The sequence below is a fragment of the Chroicocephalus ridibundus genome, chromosome 7, assembly GCF_963924245.1.
Source record: "Chroicocephalus ridibundus chromosome 7, bChrRid1.1, whole genome shotgun sequence".
NCBI lineage: Eukaryota > Metazoa > Chordata > Aves > Charadriiformes > Laridae > Chroicocephalus > Chroicocephalus ridibundus.
In genome coordinates, this window is record NC_086290.1 from 24,119,011 (window position 1) to 24,128,967 (window position 9,957).

Sequence of the window (9,957 nt, forward strand, 5' to 3'; positions counted from 1 at the left end):
AAAGATGATGTTATAGAGATCTGGTGGTTTTCTTCTTTTTCTTTTTTATCTTGTCAACTAGAACATCAGCAAGAGAAGAGTAATTTTCCCAGTATGGTGTCTTATAGTGGCAATTCAATGCCAGGATGTATTTGAGGGGGAATGGAGTTTGTTCCTGACAAATGTCTCAAGAGCAACGGGGACTCTTGAAATGTTTGTCAGGAACAAGAACAAAATCAGATGGGAAGAGGTTGTGGTCCTGGGTAATGGGAGACGGATGAGAAGAGGATGCTGTCACCTCCTCGAAGATGTGTCGAAGAGTCCTGCACGCTTATAAGGACCAAGGGCTGTCACGTCGGGTATCACATCAGGTGTCACAGATGTGATGTCAGGGCCTTCACAAATCTGGGATCTGACTTTCCAGGTTTTTCCACCTCTTTTGCTTTTAAGGTGGGTGTTGTTTTTAGCTCCACTCCCATCTTTGAATGATAGCGGTGGCTGAGTTTGGTCTTACTTCATGGTGAGTTGTTCACATACCTTTGGAGCTGAGAGCAGGGATCTGAGGGACAGACATATCCCAGTAGTCCTCAGGTGCTAAGGATTAAAAAGCAAGTTTGGGGGGATGATTGGAGAAATTCTGGTGAGAAGACATACAGAAATGCAGAAATAAGCTTGTATAACCCCCTAACTGTAGAACTCAGGGTGAAGAACAGGGCCCAAAGTGTATTTGGAGGTCATCCTTAAAAGGAAAGAGTGGATAAATATGTCAGGTCAGTAACTGACCGCAGTTTGGTTACCATCTCTGAAGGCGTCATTATACTTGAACCAAAGCTATGCTCCTCCTGGAGTCACCAGGCTCCTGCGTGGCTCAAGGCGCTTCTTCCCTCTGCGCTGCCTCTTGCTGCTTGTTGTTGAAGTTGTAGGCAGGTTTGTTAGAGGAAATCAGGTCTGCCAGAAGAAAAGCCCTAGAAGAGCATAGCACGTCCTCCCAAAACCTCTCCTTTGTTGGTTCCTTCTGATGCAGGAGGTGCCCTGCTGTGAGAGGACTTCTACAGTGGTTCTAGAAAACATTGTCATTTGATCATTGTTCATGGTAACAGTGAGGGACCCCTCCCCAACTAACCAAGGTTAAAAGCCTCATGTGGTCACAAGGTGCTTTCCTTTTTTGTGGGATCTTTGTTGACAAAGAAGGTCCCTTCCCATCCCTGAATGCTGAAGAAACACCTGGAGAAGTTTGTCTTTCAGTAGCTGGATTTGAGCTAGGCAGAGTAACTCTGGGTTCAACTTGTGCTTTCAGGCACTCAACGGATTTATCATCACCGTGACTGGAGATGGCTACATCTTCTACATCTCCCCTACTGTGCAGGACTACCTGGGCTTTCATCAGGTGGGTATCACTTGTTTCTGGCTGTAAGCAGGTGGTTGCAGTCCAGGCCCAGGAAGGAGGTGCTCGTGGCCATACCAGGGCTTTCTTTTCTCTGCTCTCATCTCCCTTGGGTCGTTGTTGATGTATGTTTTCAAATGAGTCATGTCCTTTGCGGGCTGTAAAAGCCAACAAGCATGCTTGTGGCTCTAGTAAGGAGAGACGAAAGCTGAGCAATGGCAGGCTCTGTATCCTCTTGTCTGTGTGTGTAAGAGGGATGTGAGATTTTTCTCGTATCGTGCTGCTGGGCACATAGGCTCTCACTTACAGAGGGCTGAGCTTATCTTGCTGGCGAGCAGTGTCAGTGCCCTGAAGTACTGTGGGTTACATGGGATGCCAAGGAAGAGCAGATCTCTCCCTACATACACCCTGTTACCTCCAGTTCCTCTGATGTCCAGCTCCTTTGGCTGAAGGACTGAGTCAACAGGAGGGTTGTGAGGCTGCTAAACCCATTTCTTTGTATGGGTTCCTGGTGTGCCTGCGGAAACTAATGTGTTTTCTTCTTTGTCTTCTCTTTGCACCCTTTCCCAGCATGCTGTAGAAGGATCCTCATGGGCCGATGCCCCAAGTCAAAACAGTTGTCAGAGGCAGGGAGTGGTCTTCTCAAAGTACCCATATGTCTGGTTAAGCAGGAGGTTCTGCTCTGGTGTGTTTACAAGGGCAGGGACATGGCAGCTGGTGGCCTGAGCTGCCCATGGGCCTGGCAGGTTCAAGCTGACCACCACAGCATGCAGGACCAGGGTGGGAAAGGTTGGTCTAAGACGTGGCCATAGAAGAAGAGGACTCTGTTGTGAGACAGGTGATGTGAGGACATCTGCTGTGTGGCCAACCTCACAGACCAGCATCAGCATGTCTGGTTTTCCTGGTGGCTCACTGAAGGAAGATGGTTTGCACTGGGATACAGATTCCCATGGACTTGTATTTAAGAAAAACCTACAAGCCCCTTTTTTTTTAAAACAGCAAATCCCCCTGCATAAGTCTGGGGGGAAAAAAAAATAGTTTGGTTTGCTCAAAATGTTTTGATCAACGTGAAATTCTTTTTTACATTGATCCTGTGGAAGAAACAAAACTGCTTATTTGCTGAGGACTAGGGGTGGCCACACAAGAGAGAGATCTTGCGTGCTGTTGCAGACCAGCAATTTGTACCCCACAAACGAATTCCCCTCTGACAGCCCACAGCTTTTCTGGTGTTTCGTCTGAATTTGGTCAAAAGGAGATACTGAAGTTAAGACGTGTCAGGCAAATGATGCAGTGTTCACCCCACAAATGGGGACCAAGGCTTCCCAAAGAGCAGGGTCTCCCATAGCACGGGAGGGTGCTGGAGTTTCAGGATTTCCCATGAATTGCGGTTAAGGATCAGGAGCCAGAGCCAGTGTGGAACTTCCTTGGAAGGGCCATTTCACACCAGGAGAATCTCAGCCTTGCGGGTGTAGGGAACAGGGGGGAAAGCTGCTTAGCTATCACCAGATGACACTGGGGAAACAGGTGGTGTTGACAGTCCTGAGCAGCCAGGGTTACTTGGACACTGCCATTTCTATTGCTTCTGGAAACCTCTGAGCTGCTCCCTAGGCAGACCCACTCTCTGCTCCCTTTCCCTCCTTACTGAGCCGCCCTTCCTAAAAGCAGCCAGTTCCTGGTCCTTGCTCTCCACGTGTCACACAAAGCCAGATGGTTTTTTCCTGTTGTTTACACTCAATCGCTGTGCTTTTCGTATCCACAAATGACAGCCTTCTGCCATGTCTTCCTCCAGATGCCTCTGCCAGGCTGGGCAGGGGGTGACGCTCTTCTCCCCTTGTGTCATTCCAGTCGGATCTCATCTACCAGAGCGTGTACGAGCTGATCCACATGGATGACAGAGACGCCTTCCGCCGCCAGCTGCATGGAGCAGCTGCCAGCACCCAGCATGCTGCCCATGGTGAGTGCCAGGGTAGTCCCCGGTGGTGATCCCTGGGGAGCAGCCAGTCACCTCTGCATGGCCACCCAGTGCTGGGCAACCCTCCTGGTGGTATACATAACCACCATGCACAGCCCTGTGCTGAGGAGCATCCCATAGCCTCCCCCCTGGGACTCACAACCATCCCAGGGGATGGCATGGCTACCTGTCACCAGAAGCAGCCAACAGCAGTGACATGCTGTCTTTCTCTGTGCTGGAGGGATAGGGACACTTCCCCCAAACCTTCTTACTTTTCAGTGTTTGAAATCCTATTTATTTCAGTGGGGGCGGCTTGTTGTCTTGCTCTTGTCCGGGAGGCAAGGGGACCAGAAACTATCATGAACTGATAATTACCCATGGCAAGGTCTTACCCATCTTGTGAAGACCACAGGTTGACTTGAGCAGCAAAGTCTCCAGCAGGAGCAGGTCTGCAAGGCCATGAGCTCGAGGTGTGCAGCTTGGAAAGCTTCATTTTCCCTTTGGTTTCCCAGCCCTTCCTGCTGGCCAGCCACAGCTGGCTGGATGCAGCATCACATCCAGCCCCCAGCACCTCTGCCCCAAGAAACCCTCCTGCATGGAGAGGAGCTTCACCTGCCGCTTCCGCTGCTTGCTGGATAACTCCTCAGGATTTCTGGTAATGCACCCTTGCACCAGGACACCCCTTTGCTCCCAGTGTGTTCCCTTGGGGCCACTTGTGTCCCGTAGGGGTGGGAGCACAGCTGGTTCCCATCACCCTATTTGCTTCACACGCACATTTTCTAATCCCCTCTAAGGCCTTGAATTTCCGCGGGCGCTTGAAATTCCTTTATGGGCAGCAGAAGAAGGCATCAGACAGGTCCCTGCTGGCTCTCTTTGCCATCGCAACTCCCCTCCAGCCGCTCTCCATCCTGGAGCTTCGGACCAAGACGCTGATCTTCCAGACAAAGCACAAGCTAGATTTCACTCCCATGGCCTGTGATTCGCGGTAGGGCATCTCCTGCCTTCCCTGTGGCAAAATCCATGGCTGCAGGTGCTGGACAGAAAGCCAGAGCCCATGGGAGCAGGGCACTTCTGACCCAACTCCTGTGGCATGTTGTCTGATGCTTTTGTCCATCCACTGCTGAGCATTTCTGCAGCCCTCCAGTAACATGGGGAGCAGATTGAACTGGGCACCGGCACTTCTTGGCTCCCATGTTTTAGCCCAGAAACCCTGCATGGGGTTTTGTGGAAAAGGGAATGCAGCTTGACCCAGGATGGAGAGTTGTGCCACCCAAAGTGGGAGACTGGCTAACCGCCTGGGCGCTGGGCAGGGGATCACGTCTGGCTGGTAGGCTGCAACTGGGTATCCATCCCTGGTGTCACTGGGTTTCTGCACTGTTTCCAGGGGGAAGGTTGTCTTGGGGTACACAGAAACAGAGCTGTGCCGGAGGGGGTCCGGGTACCAGTTTGTGCACGCGGCTGACATGATGTACTGTGCGGAGAACCATGTGAAAAGTGAGTTCGGGGGGGGAGGGGCAATCAGGGTGTGTGCGTTCGTGGGGGCCCTTGCAGCTCACCAGTACAGCTCTGGCCATGCCAGTACTGTTGCTGTTTGGGCCAAATGTCCAGGTCTGGAGCAGCTGTGATAAAGGCTCTTCCCTCCTGGGTGATACCCGCTTGGGGAGCGGGCAGGGGGACAGCATGGCATGTGGCATTGTGTGCTGGCTGCGTTCTGCCTCTTCTGCCCCTGTAGCGTGAGCACAAGGGGATGCGCCACATCATCGCATCTTGCCCGTGCTATTTATCTGCTCCCGGTAGAGTGACCATGTCGATGCCATCTCTCTTCTCTCCCTGCCCCAGTGATGAAGACGGGGGAGAGCGGGCTAACGGTTTTCCGGCTGCTGACCAAGAAGGGCGGCTGGGTGTGGGTGCAGGCCAACGCGCGGCTGGTGTACAAAGGGGGCAAGCCCGACTGCATCATTGCCCAGCAGCGAGCCCTGTCGTGAGTATCGCTGGGTCTCCGGTTGCATTTGCCTGCTCTTGGCACACGTGGCCCTGGGGTTGCTTGGGGCATGCAGGGGAAAGGGTGGTTGGGTTGCATGGCTGGCACTTGGCAGCACCTGCCCTCCTGTAGCAGGGGGGATGAGCAAAACAGCTCTGAGAAGGTGGTTGCAGACACACTTAATGCTGCCTGGGGTGAGCTCTGGACATGCTGCCCTTCCCTGAGCCATGCAGACCTCCCCATGGGCTCCCCAGAGCCCCGGTCCTCCGCCAGCAGCATCACAGCCAGCCCAATCCAGCACCTCTTTCCTCAGAAAAGCCAGGGCAGGGCTGTGAGCTCCTGTCTCACTATTGGGAGGGTGGTTTTGTCTGGCCCAGAGAAGGTGCTCATGCTGTTTCCATCTCTTTTTCCCTCCACCCTGAAGGAATGAAGAAGGGGAGGAACATCTGCGGAAGAGAAACCTGCAGCTGCCTTTTAGCTTTGCCACAGGGGAAGCAGTCTTATACGGGAATGACCTTCCTGAGTTCCTGGATTCCTTCCAGGCTAAGGAGGAGTTGCAGACACAAGCAAACTCCCACTCCAACCAGTGCTCAGTAGACCCCAACTCTCTTCTTGGGGCCATGATGAAGCAGGATGCATCCATATACATCTCCCACGCTGATAACACGCCTCAGTTCTCCTTGCCAGATCTCATCACTGAGCCTGATGGACTGAGCCATCGTGAGGAAGTTGGTGATGCCAAGGAGGACAGCAACTCCCTTCTGGTTGTTATCAAAACCCTCTTTGAGAAGAGTGAGGTGGATGGAAACATCTGCCAGAACCTCCAGAGCCTCAACATGGACAATGCAGAGCTGCAGCAGTGGGAGGAGGCTCTGCTCAGCCTGGGTGCAGAGCAAGAGCCATCAGCTCAGGAGGTTGGTGAGAGGCCAGGCACTGAGATGACCTCCTATGCGGAGCAGATGCTCCTCAGGGAGGATGCTGGGAAGAGCATGGACTTCCCACGCTGCAGTGCATCACCCCGTAATGAGGAAAACAGTGCTGTGGCTCACTTCCAACACTGCTGGGCAACTAATTCGGTGTTTCAAGCCCCTCCACAGCCCCAGGCACCTGGTGCACAAGGCCAAGATGCTGCGGTCTCTCGAGTCTCTGTTACATCTGAGGTCAACTCTGCTCCACCAAAACAGCAGGTCCCGGCTAACTCAGCTGGGCTGGTCGGGGGAACTGTTCTGGATTTCCCAGGCTTGAGCAGCAAGCACTCTGCAGCACTTCAGCTGTCAAACCTGGGACAAGTGCTTCAAACAGAAGTTACCACCTCTGCTCCTGTAGATAACACTATTCTGGATGATCAGAGCCAGCCCGAGTGTGAGCTGGTGAACTCAAGCTGCCCACCTCCATTGCACTCCAACGCGCTAGTGACTCGGTGGCACAATGTCCCAGTCCAGGCAAACCCAGCCAATGCTTTGGGTCACAGTGCTTCTCCTGGATGTTGCCTGTCAGAGACTTGGATGGCCACAGCTCCAAAACAGCTGGAAGCAACAGGAACGCACCTGGAGTCACAAACTCTGCTGAGTGGCAGCCCTGAGTGTCCCCTGGGGCCTGGGCTATGGCTGCTGCCATCCCAACCTGCCCCTTGTCCTGCACAGAGCTTCCATGAGTCCTTGTTCTCTGGGGCTGGGGACTTCCACGGTGAGGAGGTTGCTCTCCCTGCGCGAGCCTCAGCACCTTTAGGAGTCAGCCAGCTGCCAGGGGATGGTGGCTGCCCCAAACAGTCCCCAATACTCCCCCCAGAGCCCAGCTTTTCTTGGGAAGGGGAGCAGGACAAGTGGTTCATGCAGCACCAGCCATGGCTCCTGCGATCTGGGGCAGCTCCTCTGAGATTCGGTGGGGCAGGTCTGGCACAACACAGCGGGCTCTTGTTGGGGTCCGGCACAAGTCCCAGCGCCCACCAGATGGACCATGTGTTGCTGCCTGAGTCCCAGCACAGAAATAACCTCTTTGGACATGAGAGTGCCTTTCTGAGGGATGCCTCTAAAACATCCCTTCCCCAGCAGCTGGGTGCTTCACCTTGCCCTGATGAGAGTCACCCTGGAGCTTCATGTTCCTCACAGGGCTCGGGTTCAAGATGCTCATCAGCTCTCCCTGCGAAGGTGGCTGCAGGAGTGCCCCCCTCCTCTGAGCAGGGCCCTGGCTTCCCATCGGCATCCTTTGTAGGCAGACAGCCGCACTGTGCCTGTGAGGTCCAGCTCAAGGTGAGGTGCGAGGGCTGCAGGACCTGAGGGCTATACCGGCTGCCACAGATGGAGCAAGGGAGGATGCTGAGAAGGTGCCAGCACAGCATCGGTTGGGGGCAGCCTGTTTTGAAGCCTCACTGTGAACTAGGAGCCACACCTTGAAAAGCCACCAGCAATTACAAGCTCTGCTGGCTGTGCACACCTGTGAGTGGTGCCCCATGCTTCCTGCTCACTCAGGATTTTGTCTTCCAGTGCCTGAGATGAGGTGCCCTAGCAGAGCTTCAGGCGGCCTAGGATGAAGTGTTTTTTGTTTTCCCATGAGAAGTCTGACAAACCTCCCTGCTGGCAGGGCTGCATCTCCCTGAAAGACCCCCTGCTCACCAGTCCATGCGTTCCTGGCACCCTCTTGCAGACACACCTGCTGGGCTTACAGGCACCACAGCACTGAATTGCAGTTTCTTGATGCTGCATGGTCTCCTCATCACCTGTGTGTGGACCACCCTTGTCATGTTGCTGTTTGGTCCCCTGTATCATCTTAGCCTGCCTGAGCCCCTTTGCTCTGCTCCTTGCTCCCTCTCTCCTGTGCTCTCCATCTCCTTTCCTCCTCCCAAGCCCCAGTTCCTTTGAAAAAGGTGGTGTTACCAAGCACTTTGAGAAGCTCAGCAGCATTTGAAGGGTCTCCATGGGAGGTGGAGTTGGTGAGAGCAGAGGCAGCTTGGGATTTTGGGCTCCTCAGCAGCTTTTCCAGGGAGTTTGGGAGAGGCGGGTACCAGGCTGTAACCTTCCCTTACAGCAGTGTGGGGAAGGTCCAGCCAAGCTCCCCTTGGCTTTGTCATGGGCTTGTCCTTGCCTTGCTGTCCTGTGCTCGGCAGTGCCATCGGATGGAGGAACAATGGGGTTTACTCCTGCAGTTGCTCAGTACAGCGTGGTTTTGCCCAAGCAGTGAGAAATAAAGGGAAGCGATGCAGGGACTGCTGTCTGCCTTCAGATCAACTTTGTGCTCTTTAAACTCCTGGAGACCAGCAAAACCACTTTGAATTCACTTTCTTTTGTATTTCTTATCCTACGGTGTGAATTTTTTTTTTCCCCGCTACGGTGCAAATTCTCCCAGATCCATCAGGGAAAACTGATAGAAAAAGCAATGTGGGGGGAGAAAGGGTTTGATTCAAGACCAGATGTGGCAAGCCAGCTTGGTCAGAGTGGTTGGGGACCTCCACATCATCCCCCCCTTGCACCTGTCTCCCTGAGCATCACATCTGCCTCTCACACCAGTGTTAAGCCAAGTAAGTAAAATTGGGTAATTAGTGCAGGGCTAGCGCAGCAGCAAGCCTGCAATGTGTCCTGGTGTGGAGTGGCCTCATCTCCTTGGGTCTCTTTGTGTCCTGCTTTGCCTTGCTGTACCCGGGCTCCTGGGGCTGCTGACAGGGCAGGATGGGGCTCAGGAAGGCTTGAGCTCCTGGCTGCAGTCTGGGAGCAGAGCGATGCTGGAAACAGGCTGGACCCCTCTGAAGTGGCCTGGAGGAGCATCTAGGATGGGGCGAAGAGCTCACTGGCTGTGATGGGGAGCCTTACAAATCAGCGGACCCAAAAAAGCAGCAGGATGGATTCTGCTCACCAGCCTTTGCTGTCCTGGCACCTGTAAGATGATGTAAAGCAGTGCATGGCCCGAGCCAGGGGGTCCTGAGGGCTCGCAGCTCTACCTTGGGGAGGGGGTACCCCACCAGGCTCTGCTGGTTGGGGCCGAGACAGACCCCTGGTGCTGTGTTACTTGTGTCTTTTCTCTTTATACCTTGTGTATGTGCATGTAGCGTCTATTTTCCTGGTAGTGTCTCATTTTACGCTTTGTGATTTCTTTGTATTGCTGTTGGCAGATGGATGATGCTGAGGAGAGAAAGATGTCCTGAAACTCACCCCCTGCCTTTGGTTATGTATTAAAAGGCGATTTGCTTTGTATAGTGGTGATGGTTTGTTTTGACCTGACATGGTGTCTCCATTTCCCTCTTGACTGAGCAAGTATTTGAAAAAGCCTGTTTTCAGCTTAGCCCCAGGTGTGATTTCTCTGGGCTTTGGCTGAAGGAGTCAGACAGTCCCAGCTCCCCCCTCCTTCTCCTGTGCCCAGGGAGACACAGGGCTGGGACCACAGATGGTGAAGGGCTGTGCTTTGCCTTGTGCAGGGCGATGTTGGGGAGGAATGTAGCCATATGGACACCCTCTGATGTTACAGGCAATGAAAACACAGGTTGCTGCCCTGTGTGTTTGTGCTCTGACCTTGCCTGGTGCCTGGCCCTGTCCCCGTATGTGACTTGGTGGAGCGTTTTATGAAGGACAGGGCTGGGGGGATGATGGCTGGTGCATGTACACACCCTTTGCCTCCAGGTGAGCATGCAGCTGTGTGTGCCTAACCCAGGGTGGGTGGGTGGGTGACACTTTT

The 9,957-nt window shown here is 53.7% G+C and overlaps 1 protein-coding gene across 2 annotated transcripts in view; it reads left to right on the forward strand.

The window, feature by feature from the left end:
- Nucleotides 1–9,407, forward strand: part of LOC134518784 (aryl hydrocarbon receptor-like) — a 29,835-nt gene extending 20,428 nt beyond the window's left edge. Inside the window, exons 4-10 of one of the 2 annotated variants that reach the window (XM_063341988.1) lie at nt 1,277–1,366; nt 3,209–3,317; nt 3,827–3,969; nt 4,109–4,299; nt 4,699–4,808; nt 5,154–5,295; nt 5,720–9,407. In XM_063341988.1, coding sequence (XP_063198058.1) covers nt 1,277–1,366; nt 3,209–3,317; nt 3,827–3,969; nt 4,109–4,299; nt 4,699–4,808; nt 5,154–5,295; nt 5,720–7,571 — 2,637 coding nt within the window. In that variant the 3' untranslated portion in view covers nt 7,572–9,407. Of the gene's footprint in view, nt 1–1,276; nt 1,367–3,152; nt 3,318–3,826; nt 3,970–4,108; nt 4,300–4,698; nt 4,809–5,153; nt 5,296–5,719 lie in introns of those variants that run through there. The other variant, XM_063341989.1, reaches the window with a different exon arrangement.
- Nucleotides 9,408–9,957: the final 550 nt, after the last annotated feature.